General features: G+C 42.5%; 1 protein-coding gene across 1 annotated transcript in view; it reads left to right on the top strand.

Moving 5' to 3' along the window:
- The first annotated feature begins 4,898 nt into the window (after window positions 1-4,898).
- The window catches only part of SLC17A5 (solute carrier family 17 member 5), a 32,341-nt gene continuing 18,874 nt past the window's right edge, over window positions 4,899-18,365 (top strand). Inside the window, exons 1-3 of the mRNA XM_053286893.1 lie at window positions 4,899-5,131; window positions 15,112-15,305; window positions 17,078-17,311. Coding sequence (XP_053142868.1) covers window positions 5,047-5,131; window positions 15,112-15,305; window positions 17,078-17,311 — 513 coding nt within the window. The 5' untranslated portion in view covers window positions 4,899-5,046. The remainder of the gene's footprint in view (window positions 5,132-15,111; window positions 15,306-17,077; window positions 17,312-18,365) is intronic.

Here is an 18,365-nt window from a genome sequence, read left to right as displayed (position 1 = left end):
CATTAAATGACTCGCATTGTCCACAATTTACAAAACCTTTTAAAAATAATTTAGGATGATATTCTATTGTGGCACATAGGCTATCTATCTATCTATCTATCTATCTATCTATCTATCTATCTATCTATCTATGTAAAATTTACTATGCTTTTGGTTACCACTTTTCAGCCTCATTTAAGATTTCTTTACTTCATGAGCTGAGCTTCAGTGTGGGGGGCGGGGAGCATTTTAAAATCTTGTCTCTGGGCCCAGGCCACTCCAACCTTGCTACGCCCCTGAATGTTAGGGTGTTAGCTGGAGGGGAAAAACACAGGAAAATTGTGGGGAGGAGGAAACTGACATAGTCTGCAGAGGGGTGGGCTAAGATTTAGTGGGATGCGTGCTATGAGATTTTTTTTAAAATCCCCTCCCTGCCCTGTACTATACTGGGAAGTTTCTGGAGAAAAGATAGGGAAAAGGTAACGAATGTTGTGCCAATCCAAAAATCATATGACCAATGAAAACAGGCACATGTTTGTGAATGTGTTAGGGGCATGGCCAAGCAACCTGGGATGTGTGACATAAATTCCAACTACAGAGAAACTGTATCTTTTGGGCTACAATTTTATGCACACTTACTTGGAAGTAAGACTTATTAAACTCAGGACTTCCGACTAAATGTAGGGTCCAGATTTAGCCACATGATAAGAAGGCCATATTTCAATTTATTTATTTATAGTTCAAGTTCTATACCACTTTTCATAAAACTTATCCCAAGGCAGATTACAAAAATTAAAATAGAATAAAACTCCATTAAAATCAGACAAAACGATACATAAAATACTTAAAAGCAACAACCATAAAGACAGAATAGCAGAAGACAGAGCTGAGTGCTCTTCTTTTAGTGCATGCTTCTAGTGCATGTGGAAATGTGATAGGTGTTTCAATCCATGGCACTTTCACATCAAAAATCTCAGACAGCAGGGCAAGTGAAGATCCTTGTTTGGAGAACTGCTGCCAGTAAGAATAGATGGATTAATGATTTGACATTATAAGGTGGCGTACTTGTTCATAGGTTATCAGGAGGAATTCTTGGGGATGTTTTAAACTGTATTGATTTCTGCCTTCTAAAATTTGGGGTTGTATTGCTTTCTGTTGCATTAGTGTGGTCTCCTCACGTTATAATGCAAGAACATATTACACTGTTTGTTTATGTGAGCTTGAATTGCCACCAGCTGCAGATATTTTCCAAAAAATGATCTTCTAAATAAGAAACCCTTTGAGAGCAGGGGCGTAACTACCATTAGGCAAGGGGAGGCGGCTGCCTGGGGGCCTCCACGCCTCGAGGGGCCCCCCCAGAGGCAAGTCACATTTGAAGTGAGTGTGTTTGTATCAGCGAGGGGCCCATTTAAAAATTTTGTCTCTGGGCCCACTCCAGCCTCATTACACCCCTGTTTGAGAGGTGTAGGGTTTTGGGGAAATACTTTGAGGAATGGAGCACAAATGCTGCCTGTGCAAACAATATTGCTTCTGCACTGGATTGCTATGTTCTCCATACTGTAGTGCCTTAGTGTTTTGCATCACTGACAGATCATCCTGGAGAGAATCTATCTATGTGGTCACTAAGAGTCGACACCGACTTGATGGCACTTAATCAATCAATCAACCAATCAATCACATGGGCCCATCCATCCAACCACTAGAGACTGGGGGAGGGAGCTAAATCCTGATTGATAGTTCATATGAAAATGATTGAAAAGGGGATTCTTCCCCAGGAGGGACAAAATAGGTGCAATGATTTACCAGAGACAGATTCCAGAAAATAGGTAGAGCCGTCCATGGATGTGATGATTTAAAGAAAAAAGTTGTTCTAGTAAGAACTAATCAGCCAACTTTTCTTTCACTGTCTTTATAACTGGACTAAATTTGGTTCAAATCAAGGTCCACAAGCAGGGGCGTAGCTATAACAGAGCAAAAGGGTTCAAAGTACACGGGCCCCCAGCTCCTGAGGGCCCTCCAGCTCCATTCCTCCCTATTTTCTTCATTATCTCCCTCACTCTGGGGGGCTGCCAGAAGTAGGGTTGAACACGGGCCCCCTCTCCCCTAGCTACACCCCTGTCCACAAGTTAGATCTCTTGCACCTCAAATGTTAATGCATCCACCATCTTGGACTGGGGTGGATTACATCATTAAAGATTACACCATTGATGTGTCCCTGTGTGTCACTCACTACAACTGTATCAAATTTGGTTCGAATTGGTTAGACAGTCCTCAAGTTACACTTGCACCTCAAAATTGCACACGTCCACCATCTTGGATCAGAGTGGATGACATCACCACAAACTACACCATTGGGTCATCACTATGTGTCCATACAGCTGTAGCAAATTTGATTCAAATCAGTTAGACAGTCCACAAGTTAGTGCACTTGTGCCTCAAAAGTTTACATGTCTGCCATCTTGAATTGGGTTGGATGACATTGTCACAATCTATGCCGTTGAAGTAGTGTCCCTACAGCTGTAGCAAATTTGGTTCATATAGGTCCAGGCATTGAGAAGTTGATAGGAGGGACACACGAACACACACAGATAATGCCGGGTGATCTCATAAGCCTACTAGAAAGTAGGGTAAAAAGAAACCAGTTGTTCTAGTAAGAACTAATCAGCCTACTTTCCTTTCACTGTCTCTACAACTAAATTTGGTTCAAATCGAGGTTCACAAGTTAGATCTCTTGCACCTCAAATGTTCATGCATCTACCATCTTGGATCAAGCTGGATGACATTATACAAACTATACCATTGAGGTGTCCCTGTCAGTGGTCCTTCTAATTTTTTTCATCTCTGTTCAGAATGAGTTTTGTTCTGGGCGGCAGTATCAAGGCAGTGTGCATGCACCTGCATTCAGAATGGGGCCTCCTTGATTCAGCCTGAGCGAGATCTAAAATGAACTGAGCAGACATCCAAAAACTTGTGAGCGTGCACATGTGCGCATGCCTTAGAGGGAACAGTGGTCCCTGTGTATCACTCACTACAACTGTATCAAATTTGTTTCAAATGGGTTAGACAGTCCTCAAGTAAGTGCACTTGTGCCTCAAAAGTTCACACATCCAGCATCTTGGATCAAGGTGGATGACATCATCACAAACTACACCATTGGAACATCTCTATGTGTCCCTATAGCTGTAGCAAATTTGGTTCAGATTGGTTAAGCGTTTCACAAGTTAGCCCACTTGCACCTCCAAAATTTATGCGTCTGCCATCTTGGGTGGATGACATCATCACAAACTTGGGTGGATGACATCATCACAAACATCATCACAAACTACGCCATTGAGGTGTCCCTGTGTGTCATTCCCTGCAACTGTACCCAATTTGGTTCAAATGGGTTAGACAGTCCACAAATTAGCCCTCTTGCGCCTCGGATGTTCAGACAGCCACCATCTTTAATTGGAGTGGATGACATCATCACACACCATGCCATTTGGGCATCCCTATGGTTCCTACAGCTGTTGCAAATTTGGTTCAAATCAGTTAAGTGGTTCACAAGTTAGCCCACGTGTGCCTCAAAAGTTTACATGTCTGCCATCTTGGATCGGGGTGGATGGCATCATCACAAACTATGCCGCTGAGGTGTCCCTATGTGTCCCAACAGCTGTAGCAAATTTGGTTCATATTGTCCGTTGCGAAGTTGATGCAGGGGACACACACACAGAGACACACACAGAATACTGGGTGATCTTATAAGGCTACTGGAAAGTAGGCTAAAAACCTTCGTTCTGCAGTTCCTCCTTCTCCCACCCTTCCTGTTGATGATTGGCCAATGATCCAATCATCCTGTTGATGATTGGCCAGCACCACCACCACCCCGTTTCTGCACAGCGGTGTAGGCAGCAGCACATCGTAGTCAGCTAGTTGTAGATGTACTCGCTTTTGGCCCCTTCTACAAGTTTGGCCCACTGTAGCAACAGTTATACTGACGTCTTAGCCCAGCCTTCAGTAAAAATACAATATCACTGGATTACGTCACAAGGATTGTGTCAGGGGTGTAGCAAGTTTGTAGTGGGCCCAGAGACAAGATTTTAAAATGTCCCCCCCCCCACTGAAGGGATTTTAAAATGCCCCCCCCCCACATTAGCTCATGAAGTAAAGAAATCTTAAATGAGGCTGAATAGCGATAAGCATAGTAAATATATATATATATATATCCTATGTGCCACAATAAGGACATCATCCTACATTATTTTTTTAAAGGTTTTGTAAATTGTGGACGATGCAAGTCATTTAATGGTACTAGAGAAAGACATGCTGTTCTGGTAGCTCCAGGTCTTAACACCCACATTGATTTTGGAGAATGAATACAGCTGAAGGAACCCCGGGCAGGTGCACAACTGGGGGAGTCAGTCATGTTACTTGCGGGGCAAGGCAGTGGGCCCCCAGGCAACTGTCTCCCCTTGCCCCATTATAGTTACGCCCCTGGATTGTGCAGAAAACCTGTCTCAGCATGATTGATTAACAGTGGACTACAATGCAGGGCTATCATAAGCTGCTCTCTCTCAGCCCCAGCTCCCCCCCCCCCACCTGTAATATGGGGATAATGAAATGTATTAGCATTAGAATTTGCATTGTCCGGGCAATTTTTAAAATGTTCAATCACTGGGAAATGTTGCTTTTTATATATTAACTAAGATCTGAGTTAGAACAGAAAAACTCCTTTCTTTGTTGCTGCCTTTTCGCTGGTTAATTACAACTACGTTAAAATCCTAGATTTCTCCATTGATTTCTATGATCTAGTCTCCCTTCAGCCTCCGGGACAAATTTAAAAATGGCTTTTCCAAGGAAAACCTGAAGATTCCCTATTTAGACAGTGACATACGTCACTCTAGCCTTTTCATACCTCCGTGGGAGAGAAAGCGAGCTAGTACGCCGCTAGAGCCTAACAGTGGGACATTTCCGCCCGGCTGGCGGTCACGTGCCTGCTTCCTGCTGGCTTTCGTGCTCAGCCAAGGGGGCTCACTGGGTGACTACGGGGTCCCGATTCCATTGCTTGCCTTTACTCTGAAAGGTGACATGCAGACTCCGGAGCCTGAAGAGGAGGAGGAAGAGGATCGCACTCCGCTCCTGTTGCGAGACTCACAGCCCATCGGCAAGGCGGGTGAGAGCAGCTGCTGAAGGGATTCTTTTTCTCCACACAAACACACACACACACACATCCCGACTTGAATTTCCTTTTTCTCTTCCCATATCTTTTCCATTGAGCAGTGGTGTAGGGTACCACAGTGGGGGGCGTCACCATCCAGTTAATTTGGGACCTCACCAATGCGATGCTATCAGCAGTAGAATGTTGTTTATTGAAAGCTCTTTGGGCGGAAGCTTCTCTTCGTGGGGGACCTGTACACGTGTTTACTGCTAAGTAATAGGTCTTACTGAGTTAAATGATGACAAATCCAGTCGTTAGCTGTTCCACTCTGTTATAGGAAACAAGCCTTGTTCAAGGCTAAAAGATGTATTGTGGTGGCATAAGTTTTTGTGTACTAGATCCCACGCCATCAAGTGAATGAAGTATTATCCTCAGTGGATTACTCAAACGCATGTATTGTATAGAGGGCGGGGTGGGGGTGGGGGGAGACGTATAAACAATAGGATAAAAAATCAATGAGTGAGTAGTACAGTCTGTGACACTTATTTTATGCTTGGTCACTGGGTTTATCTAGTATACCTTAGTTTTGCATAGTAATGTCACAGACTCTACTTGCATTTCAAACTCCTGTGTAGATTAGCATGTCTGAAAGCCTTATGGACACACTTTTGCAGGATGTAGATGCACTGGGAAGCTGTAATGGCTGGCTGAGCTTTTCTGCACATATAGATGCAGCAACATGTGTAATTGTTGCATGTGATTATTGGCACATAACTTATGCTCACGGCTGGCTGCAGGTTTCAGGGGACACCCAGCAAACGATTCTTTCCTGTCTGCATGGGCCCCAGAAGAGTTGCTCTGTCTGCAGTTAGACTCGGGGTCTTGGGGATCAGTGGCCCTTCTGTGCCCTCAGCAGTTACCCAACTACTACTGCTAATAATAATATTTATATCCGGCTCTTCAACCAAAGTTCTCAAAGCGGTTTACATAGAAAAATAAATAATACATAAATAAAATGGTTCCCTGTCCCCAAAGGGCTCACAGTCTAAAAAGAAACATAAGGCAGATGACAGCCACTAGAGGGATGCTGTGCTGAGACTGGATAGGGCCAGTTGCTCTCCCCTGCTAAATATAAGAGAATCACCACTCTAAAAGGCGAGATGTGTTCTAGCCTCTCAGTCCCAATAAGCAAACATGTACCCATATGTAGTACTAACTGTAGTTTCTGAACATTCTTCAAAAGCAGCCTCCCATATGGTGTGTTGCAATTGTCCAAATGAGATGTTACCAGTCTGTGGATAATGGTGGTTAGACCATCTCTATCCATAATATCTACCCCTGCTCCAATGGTAAAGTTTTCTGGGCTCAGAATTCAGCACATTGCCTCTCTCCTGCTAGCTCTGTATTTGAGATAGTGGGCCTATCAAACCAAACTGTGGTTTGATTATTAACATGGCTTCTAACTCTCTTGAACTTACATGCTCCCCCCACCCCTTATCTCCTCTGCTTGTGCACCAGGGAAAGGGTGGTTTGTCAAATTCATCTGAACCCAGAGCTGTTGTGTAATTGTGGTTTTACAACCACATTTACAACCTCTCCTTATGTCATTCTTGTTGCACTGTTTTGAGGAGGGTCAGTGGTTTCTAATAAAATCTCTAGTTAAACATGCAGGTAATGGAATTCTCAGTTGGCTCCATCATAGTGCTGTTTGGACCAAGCTCCCCTGCCCAAGAACTTCCATGTTCAGAGTTTGGTTACTAGATGCTGGGGGAGGAATAGCATCTATATTGTTTACCTGTTTCAGAAGCATCTGGATAGTTGCTATTGGAAGCAGAATGCTACCTTAGGTGGACTCTAATCTAATAAAAACAAGTTCTATTAAGAACTAATCTGCCTACTTTCCTCTCGCTATCCCTACAACTGGACTAAATTTGGTCCAAATCGGTGAGGCAGTTCACAAGTTAACCCACTTGCACCTCAAACATTCATGCATCCACCATCTTGAATTGGGGTGGATGACATCATCACAAACTATGCATTTGAGGTGCCCCTATGTGTCCCTACAACTGTACAAAATTTGGTCCATGTTGGTTTCCACTTGCACCTCAAGAGTTCATGTGTCCACCATCTTGAATTAGGGTGGATGACATCATTACAAACTATACTCTTGAGGCTACACACTGGGTCCCTACACTTGTGGTTCGAATCGGTTAGGCATTCCACATTAGTCTTCTTGTGCCTCAAACGTTCATGCATCCACCATCTTGGATCAGTGTGGATGACATCATTAAGAACTATACCAGTGAGGTGTCCCTATGTGTCATTCACTACAATTGTACCAAACTTGGTTTAAATCAGTTAGACAATCCACAAGTCAGCCCTTTTGCATCTCAAACATTTATGCATCCACCATCTTGAATCTTGGTGGATGGCATCATCACTAACTATGCCATTGAGGTGTCCCTATGTGTCCCTAAGTAAAGGCAAAGTGTGCTGTTGAGTTGGTGTCAACTCCTGGCGACCACAGAGCCCTGTGGTTGTCTTTGGTAGACTACAGCAGGAGTTTACCAATGTCGCCTCTCGTGCAATATGAGATGATGCCTTTCAGCACCTTCCTATATCGCTGCTGCTCGATAGCATGGTGTAGTGGTTAGAGTGCTGGACTCGTGCAATATGAGATGATGCCTTTCAGCACCTTCCTATATCGCTGCTGCTCGATAGCATGGTGTAGTGGTTAGAGTGCTGGACTAGGACCATGGAGACCCGAGATCAAATCCCCATTCAGCCATGAGACTAGCTGGGTGACTCTGGGCCAGTCACTTCTCTCTCAGCCTAACCTACTTCTCTGGGCTCCTTGGAGGAAGAGTGGAATATAAATGTAAAAATAATAATTATAAAATAATAATCGTTGTTTCCCATAAAAACATACCAGCAGGGATTCGAACTGGCAACCTCTGGCTTGCTAGTCAAGTCATTTGCCCGCTGCTCCATTAGGTGGGTAACTAAGTGTCCCTAGAGTTGTTGCAAATTTGGTTCAAATCGATGAGGCGGGAGGGGGCACACACACGGATGGACACATGGAATGCTGGGTGATCTCCTAAACCTACTGGAAAGTTACCCCAATCCAGGATGGCAGACGTGTGGATGTTTGAGATGCAAGTGGGCTAACTTGTGGACTGTCGGAACGATTTGAACCAAATTAGGTACTGTTGTCATTAGTGATACACATGGACTCCTCAGTGGCATAGTTAGTGATGATGTCATCCACCCCGATCCAAGATGGCAGAGACATGAACATTTGAGGTGCAAGAGGTCTAACTTGTGAACCGCCTAAACAATTCAAACCAAACTTGGTACAGTTGTAGTGAGTGACACATAGTAGGACTACTCAAAAGTAATTTAGCCTAGCTGCTGGCCAGTGTCTCTAAGGAGTGCTGAACAAAAAGGCTATTCCAGAGGTTGTGGTGTGCCGAGGAACGTCCAAAGTGATTTGTAGAAGAAGCTGTGGATTAAAGGTGGTCTTGTTGATCAACAGTGTGAACAATTTAGATGTAGAACAATATAGACTAGAACAGAAAGCTCTTAAACTTGCACAATCTGCCACATCTTGTTTATACGCCTCATTTGCAAGAATAAATATACAGAGCAACTTCCTTAAACTGAGAATGTTGCAGGAACTGCCTGTTCAGATCCTGGAAAGATACTATTGAACCAGCACACCTGTAACTAGGAGCTTCTAAAACATGAATTCAAAAACAGGGTTGATTGTAAAAGCAGAAGCTTCCACAGATGGTAAAGGTAAGGAATTGGTGTTTTCTGGTTGTATAGATATGGAAATGTGAGACATTTTATATATGCTAAAAGTAAGACAAAGATGAACATGATATGGTCTATTTGCGTATTGTGTAAATGTTAAACTATGTTCTTCTGATCATCTAGAAAAATCTTTATTTTTTCATTTAGTTTCTGAATTATAGTATCTAAAACTCCAATCCTATATGGGCTTACTCAGAAGTAATCTCCATTCTTTTCAGAAGGATTTACTTGCATATAAGTACGCATAGATTTGTGGTATTAGGAATCTGTAATGCTTGTTAAATAAATAAAAATTATTTATCATAATTTCAAGATAAAGTATAATAAATTCATATAGATTTTCGATTTTTAAAGTAATGTCTCCATTGTTATGTTAAGATTGATATTATAGTTTTTAGGTTGGATTAGATTTGATTTACTTGTCATGACCTCAAAACCATGGGAAGATTGTTGCTATTGACTTCTAATTAATGTTTTAAAATTCAGATTTTATCCCAGGATTTAAACTATTTAACTTATTTAGTTGTTCATTTTGGAAACGCAGGAATGGTCATTTTACTGTTCCTATGAAAAACCTCTTGAGTGATAAAAACAGTTAATGTTCTTAAACATTTCTGAAGTAGTAACTGTAGTAAGGGTAATTTATAATTTCACATTATAATCAAAAGCTTTTAATTAAAACCCTAACTTTTTTATTTTTAGATGAAGCCAAGATGAATTTTGAACCTTCAGTTATTCTTTTTTTTAATTAAAATGAAATATATTTTTGATGCCAGGGCCTTACTGACTGACTGGTGGGATTATTGAACTCATTAGGGTACTCTCTGATGAACTAGCACTCTGAAATTTGATACTGTTTATATATTGTACAAGATGCCCTGATCCCTAGAAAAATATAAAACTTAGACATTTATACATCCCTAGAAATAGGGGACAAGGAGTGTACCTCAACGCGGTTAAATTACTTAAAGGCTATCCAAAAAGCTGACGTTTGATATGCTCATAGCCCAAAAAAACCATCGGAAAGCAGTACATTTTGCACTAAAAGGCAAAGCCTGAGACATTACAGGTACCTCTTGATAGAGACTGGCATTCTAGCACAGAGCAAGCCAAGCCACATGTGGGACAGAATGCTGGGATACAAGACTTCCCTTGCCCTTCAGGTTGCATCTGAGAGAGGGTTCACTTTCAGTAGGAGCCAGGAACACAGTAGGAGAGAGTTCACTTTCAGTAGGAGCCAGGGTAGGAGAGGGTTTCAGTAGGAGAGGGTTCACTTTCAGTAGGAGCCAGGAACACAGATGGGGCATTACATGCCAAATCAACAAACTAAGGTTGCATCATAGTCATGTGTTTTTTGTAAACTCGTCTATATTTTTTTAAATGGTTTATATAATTATTTACAGTCATTATAAATGTTGGAATGTGCAGCTAAAATCAGATTATATCACTGTGATCAGAGCCACACCTTTTTGCAAAAAATTTCGAGGTCACATTTCCCACAAGACAGCATGTGTGCAAGACACTATAATGTTGTTAAATTGCCTATAACGTGAGAAATTGTGTTTAAAATTTGGGAAATCTGGTCCATTTAGATGGTTTGTATAATGCCAGTAGGATAGAAAACACAGACGTTACAGCAGGAAAAATGCTGTTGGGTCTGTCTGATTCAAATAAAATTGCTCTCCTATTGCAGTGTTATTCATTGTAAGGCCCGAGGGCTGGTGATGGTTCCCATCAAACCCTAAATGCTGCTCCCTTACTAATTGTTGTTGCGCCTGTGTGAAGCTTTGGCCAAATCGGAATTCTCTGCTCAGTTCCCTGGGCACCTTGCTGGGATGATCATTCCCAATGTATAGTGTGGCACTTTTTCCAGCACTAGGGGAGGGGCCATTTTAAGGGAAACAGAGCCGCCTTGAGCCCCAGCGCCATCTTGGAAGGCATGCACAGAGTATATGGAAGAGTAGCCCTTCTCAGTGTTTTCCTTCTAGAGTTTTTACAAGAGGGCTGCATTTCTCTTAAAGGGCCCTCACAGCACTGACAAAAGCACAGTACTATGCAGAGGGCAGCACGGTGGGAAGTGGCTCGCACACTAAAGATTTATTTTGCCAAAGTGGCCCCCTCTTGAAATATAGTGAAGATCACTGGCCTGTTGTGTGCCTTTTAGGACTGGATACACTGACTCAATTTTATAGGCAATCTTTCTGGAAGTTGGTAATTGTGATGCCCTAAGGGAGTATTACAGTGCTTGAAAACTTCATGCTGTTTGGTTGAGGAACACTGAGTTACAGGCATCGGAATTTGTGTGGGTTTCCCACTAAAACTAACATAAAATGAATGGGGACAATGAAACGAAATGAAGATCAACAGATGTGAATCTTTCTCTCTTCCACATGTCTATTAGCAATGATATGGTAGGTGTGGAAGTAGAGCACACTTAATGTTGACATATATACTATAAATAGTTTTAAAATATAATAAATTGGAATGTTAAGAATTTTTTATCAGCATTGTTAAATTCATCCCAAGCTACCAGACAAGTACACCTTGAACATTGTACTACCTTTGGGGGCAGGGAGAATTAAGGGATTTTCTGCATTTTTCAAACATCCAACAGCCCAAATATCATGCGTCCATGAGGATCTCATAAATGTGCTGGATGTACTTGCATATAGGAGGTGATGGTTGACAGCCAAACTAAATTCCTCATGAGTAGTGCCATTGAAATTAATGGGACAAGTTAGGAATGACTAACTTGTCCCATTAATTTCATTGGAGCTACTCATGAGTAATTTCGTCTGGCTGTCAGTCATTGGGCGTGGAAATTTCCTAATTGCTAGATTGTCAGTTATTGCTGTATTCCTGTTACTTGGGGTATGCAGACCTCAATGTTTTTTAAAGAGATCCTGAGTTTCAAAATGAGCCCTTAGGTACTATTGTAGGTAGAGTACAGCTCATTCTATGGCAAAAAGAAGGAGCATGTTTTACCAGAAATGTCACTTTGAATTCAGTGTTTGAAAAGGTGTATCTCTGCCCTTCATGACAGAACTCTAGTTTGTTTGGTTTTGGCTGTAGATACATTTCACCATATATAATGACTCTGCAATTGTTGACAAAATCCGTTATTGTGATGTAGCCCTCATTTTTGGCATGCACTACCCACCTATGTTTGCTGGCCACTACTATAAGTACCCCCTCCCACAAGCACAACCCTGAAGAGGCAGTGGAACTCTAGTGTTCCAACTTTCTATCCCACATGTGGCTTAACTTGTTCTGTGCTGACTATAATATAAGTCATATATGCCAAATTTTAATTTAATGACCCATCTGTCCTCCCAGGATGCAGCTCTATATATGTGCATTCACCCCAACTGACCAATGAATACAGCCTAATTTCCCCTAAGCATATTTAAGCTTTAGCAGGGACAAATTCTAACAACCTTCCCTTCCCCAGAAGCACTCTGTGCCACCCAAAAATATGTCCATGAGGACTGCACAGGTCTCAGGGACATGTTTTTGGGTGGCACAGAGTGCTTCTAGGGAAGGGGAGATCATTAGTATTTTCCACATACACATGTGCATGCACACACATGTAGTATTAGTCTGGAACCATGCTACACCAGTGCTTCTTCCATTTTACCAGTGCTTCATTGGTCAGGATGTCAGCCACTGTCTGCTGTGTCATTAACTCAGAGCAAACATGTCTGTTTTCTCACCTGTGATCTTTGAGTGTCCTAATGTGGTGGTGGTTTTTTAAAGCACAACCTGCATATATTCCTTTCTTTTTTACAGTCAGTGAAAACTGATTGGTCTTTGTTCTGAGCTAAGAATCGTTTTATGTACTGGTAAATGGTTTTAGCTAAAATGCTGCAGTTTATTTTAGAGTAGTTTAAATTAATCTTAACCTTAGAATAATCTTAATTTAACTCATTGTTAGTTAATCATATAATCATTGTTGTAATTGGAGAGAGAGAAATCACAGTTTCCAGCATTTCACTAATGAAAATAGGGACACACTTGTGAATATAGCAATAGCAATAGCACTTACATTTATATACCGCTTTATAGCCGGAGCTCTCTAAGCGGTTTACAATGATGTAGCATATTGCCCCCAACATTCTGGGTACTCATTTTACCAACCTCGGAAGGATGGAAGGCTGAGTCAACCTTGAGCCCCTGGTCAGGATCGAACTTGTAACCTTCTGGTTACAGGGCGGCAGTTTTACCACTGCGCCACCAGGGGCTCTTTATGTAGGGGGCATGGCCAAGCAACCTTGTTGTGTGACACTTCAGACTACAAGCTTAATACAAATGAAAAGTAAGTAATAAAGTGCATGCAGAACCCTTTATTCCAGATTACTGAAGCAGATGAGCCAAACACATACCCTCCCAACATTTTGCAGATGAAAACAGGTACACAATGCTAACAAATAATTCTCATACCAAGAATTACTGCTCAAGGCCCCACCCATTATCACCCATTGCCCAAGACTGGATTCTGCCCGTTTTTAAGATGTGCACTGGATGGTACCTTATTATTGTGTATCAATTTATATGCAGGGACATTAGAGAAATGATACATCCACACTCGCCCACTTGAAAACTTGATTTCTAGAGATTCTGGGAAGAGAACAGAATCCTGCAGAATGAGAACTCTAGCATGAAAATAATTGAACAGAACATCCCCAAGAGAGAAATTTACCAGGGACAGACTTCAGAAAATAGGGGCTATCCCTGGTAAATGGGAACAAGTGAAGCCTATGAGAAACGTATATAGTTTGATGTAGATACAGTATGGAAAGAAACTATATCTTTGGGGCTACAATTTTATCTATACTTTCTTGGAAGTAAGTTTCATTAAACAAATGTAGGGTCCAGATTTAGCCTCATGATAAGAAGGCCATATTTTAGTGTGTGTTTCTAGGTTCAGTCCATGACAGTTCCGCATGAAGAACCTTGGTCAGCAGGGCTAAGAAAGACCTTTGCTTGGAAAACTGCTACCAGTAAGAGTAGACAGATGGTCCAGAATAGATGGATCCATGATTTGACAGTACTGTATAAGGCAGCTTTTATGTTCCTAGGTTACTAGGATGGGGTTTTTTCAACTCTATTGATCTGCCTTCCAAAGCTTGCGGTTTCTGTTGCATTAGTCTGATCTCCTCAGTTGATAACGAAAAATGTCACACTAATTGTTCATATGAGCTCGGATTGCCAGCTACAGATATTTCCTCTAAAAAAACTAATCTTCTAAATCCAGTATACTTTGAGAGGCATAGGGCTTTTGGAAAGTACTTTGAAGAGTGAAACACAAAGTCTGTTATCTATGCAAACCATGTTGCTTCTACACTTGATTGCTGTGTTCTTGTGACACTCTTATTATCTACTTTTAATCTTAGAGCAAGTTGTGCTGTATATACTGAGGAACTGTTTATAATCTTTGTGTGGATTGCCTGTCTCCCATTGTGACTCTGGCTGTAAACAATGAGATTTACCCTCCTAAATAGGCAAGAAACAAAATCATGTTTGTGATAGTAAATCATTGAAGCCCTTCTTACGATCAGTGAAAAGGGCTACCCTCTTGAGCAAGGAGGAAGCCCGAAAGCGCTTACCTCCCCGCAGGTGATCAGAAGGACATCGCTGGGCAGGCAGATCACCTGCCCAGACAAGTGGTGGCTTTCCTGCCTGCCGGCCACACCTCACCCAGCCGCTCTGGCGGTTGGGCTCAGGGAAGTGCCGCCGTGCAGCGCCCTGCCCCTCTGGAGCCCCAGTCAAGTTATGGGGGCTCCTTGGCTTCTTTCTCCAAAGCTGAGAGAACAAATGGTTAATTTCCTCTCCTGTAGTGCAAATGTTGAGCGCGGCTTTGACAGAACTCTCCCTTTACTATGTACCTCAGCTGCTTCTTCCAGTACACAAGCTAAGGCAGATGAGGAAATGGTAGGGAACAGCTGGTTTTCCTAACATAGGTAAAAACTCTTTCGCTGTTCAAGCAAAGGGTTAAAGTGTTCTTTGCATAACTGTTGACTCATGTGAGAATGAGACAGTGGGCAGAGTGAATGTTGTTGGACCTTCCATTTGGATAAAAACCTCGTTGAGATGTGTTTGCTGACTAGGGTTGCAGAAATTTTTTGAGTGCAGCACTATTAACACTTTATTTTATGTCTCTGTTCCTGTTTCTCTTCCAGCACTGTGGTGCTCTGCTCGCCTCAGCTTAGCAATATGGGCTTTCTTTGGATTCTTTCTCTTATATGCACTCCGTGTGAATTTAAGTGTTGCCCTAGTGGACATGGTAGAATCAAACGCAAGCTTGACCAAAAATACAACTTCCAAAGTATGCCCGGAACATTCTTCCTCCCCAGTAACTCCTCATAACACTACGGTAATCTTACAAAATCTATTTGCTAAAGTATGTGCTATCTAAACATTTTATCTACAACAGTATTTTGCAATGGATGTTGATAAAGAGCCTGTTCAGCAGTAGGAAGGTTGCTTGAATTCCCAAAACAGGGTTTCTCCATGGGTTCTGTCTGAGTGTGAGCCTTCACTCAATCAGAGATCAATATTCAAATCACCATACCCCCATTCCAGATTATATATTGATGCATTAAATGTAGTTCTGATCAGGGAATATATCTTTATATTTCATCATCCTGTCACATTGGACCAGCTTGGCATATCTGCAACTGGCAAATGAGCCCCTGGTGGCACAGTGGTAAAACTGCCGCCCTGTAACCAGAAGGTTACAAGTTCGATCCTGACCAGGGGCTCAAGGTTGACTCAGCCTTCCATCCTTCCGAGGTCGGTAAAATGAGTACCCAGAATGTTGGGGGGCAATATGCTAAATCATTGTAAACCGCTTAGAGAGTTCCGGCTATAGAGCGGTATATAAATGTAAGTGCTATTGCTGCTATTGCTATTGCTAAATGCATGGGCAGAGGAGCATCCCCATCCAGCATGCCATCTTGCCAGCAAATGCCTGTTTGCTCTAACAACCAGATTTTCTGAACAAGCCAGGATATCCCAGTTGCATACCTTGACGTTCAGAAACTCTAGTTAGAAGAATCTAGGATTTGCTAGGTTTGGTTATCATGCAAATTCCAACTTTTTCTAAGCAGAGAAAAGAAGAAGAAAAATCTTCCTTCCCTTGAGTGAGAAAGGAAGTCTGGAAACCAAACCTCATGAATGTCATATGAAACCAAGATTAAACTGGTTCCTCGTGACATTTGAACTGATTCACCGTTTGGCTGCAGTTCCCCATCTGCAAAACAGCAGTAATGGTGAATTACCTTGCAGAATTGTTTAGAAAAATGCTGTTTGAAGATTTTTATAACTTATTATATAGCCAACAGATTTTTTTAAAAATCTGTAAAATGTCTTCGAAAAGGAAAGGCAGCATATACATTAAAGAATGAAAGCCTTCTTTCTCTTCCTCTTCCTTAGTGGTGAAAACTATGGGGTGTGTGTTAGCCATTAGGGGTTTGCAATTTTATTTGACCTCAAATCTATTTGGGTCAAATTGGAGGTAATTCACAAATTCGGCCATGAATCTAATTCACCTTCAAAATAGAGGGCCCAATTTGGGGTCAAGGAGAATCGCCCCCAATTGGACCCAAATCGATTCAGATTATTTGAACACCATTTTGAGGCCCATTTTGCTGGAAAAACAGACCTCAAAATATTGCCTTTTTCCAGGGAGAACTGGTCTACCATTTGAGATTGATGTCAGCTCGCCTTGGAGGACTGGTTTACCAGGCAGACAGGCTACATCCGGAGCAGAGGACTAGACTACCTTTTGACCATAATTGGTAGACCAGCTCTCCCTGGAAAAATTGTGTCATTTTGAGGCCCGTTTTTCCCCAGGGAAACAGGCCTCAAAATGGCAGTCAAATCACTCAAATCTATTCAAGTGATTTGAGGTTGATTCATCAAGGCGGCTGGCCAGACCAGATGCTTTTGATGAATCCGAGTTTTTGCAATTCGAGCTTGGCTTGAATTGCAAAAATTGATTTGTGCACAGCCCTATTAGCCATTTAATAGGTGAGAAGGAATGCCCTAGATACTTGTGCATGGTGACTAGATGGTGAGCAATCTCTGCTCTTGGATGCAAAAAAAACCCCAAGCAAACCTACTTGCCTCTTTTCTCATTTTCAGGGGAAAAAGTATGCTTGGGATGCAGATACCCAAGGCTGGATCCTTGGTTCCTTCTTTTACGGCTACATCATTACACAGATTCCTGGTGGATATCTTGCACGTCAAGTAGGGGGAAAGCTGCTGTTGGGGTTTGGCATCCTGGGCACTGCAGTTTTCACCTTGTTTACACCTTTAGCTGCAGATCTGGGAGTTGGATACCTCATAGGAGTTCGAGCTTTGGAGGGCCTGGGTGAGGTAATCTGTTTTTTCTTCAACATCATCAAATACGTTAAGGAAAACAGGATTGTGTGAGCACACTGGTTGACAAGGCACTACTTCATAACCTGTCTAATTTGCTGCCAAGTAAATTCCTCAGTGTATTTCTAGAGGGTCCTCGCCTATCTGATTGGTGTGTTTCATGGACAGAGAGAAGGGCTTGTATCTTGGAACTGAAGACTGCTTCCTCTCTCTCAGCCTCTGTTCTTATCTATAATGGGAGAATAATATTCAATACAAACTCTACAATAGATGCAGAAAATATAAGGTAGGATGGTGACTTAACTCCCTGAGAGGTGAAAAGCCTTTTGAAAGAGAAAAGTCTCAAGCAGGCAGTAGAAGGATGGATGTGTCTTGCCTGATCTCACTATGCAGGGAGTTTACATCACACTGCATCACTGATGGGCATCAGCAGATGACCCAGGGGCGGAGCCACCATTGGGCGAATGGGTTCAAAGAACCCAGGCCACCGCCAATCAGGGGCTGCACCTTGTGGGCCCAACACACACACACACACACGCGTCTGATGTTAGATGCAGGGAGCGTTATTTCACTCACAAATGGGGCTGCGTGGCCCCATTTGGGAATGAAATCGGCCCGCACTGCATTAGTAGTGTGGGCCGGAGCGACTCTCCCTGCCTTTAAAGGCAGGGAGAGTTGCTCCGGTCCACATTGCCCAATGCAACGCGGAATGATCTTCCAAATGGGGCCGCGCGGCCTCATTTGGGAAGGAGACCACGCCCCTGTGTTTGACATCAGATGCGGGGGTGTGGCTAGCTGGCCCCCTGCATCTGATGTCAGATGCGGTGCCAGGGGGCCACAGTGGCTGAATACAGCCTGCCGCCAGCCTCGCTCTGCTCCTGAAATGACCTTATGTAGTTAGACAGACATATCAGGAACAGAGTGGAGGGAGTGGGGAATGCCAAGAGAATGTTGACAATGTATAAAAATGTCCACTGCTTAGGCACAGTTATTTGTGCTTTTCATGGTGGGGAGGGAATTAAAATTCCTAAATTCTTCACCAAGAAGAGCT

Source organism: Hemicordylus capensis, chromosome 1, assembly GCF_027244095.1.
Source record: "Hemicordylus capensis ecotype Gifberg chromosome 1, rHemCap1.1.pri, whole genome shotgun sequence".
Taxonomy (NCBI): Eukaryota; Metazoa; Chordata; class Lepidosauria; order Squamata; family Cordylidae; genus Hemicordylus; species Hemicordylus capensis.
The sequence above is the reverse complement of the archived record's forward strand: the minus strand, read 5'-3'. Positions and strand labels throughout refer to the sequence as shown.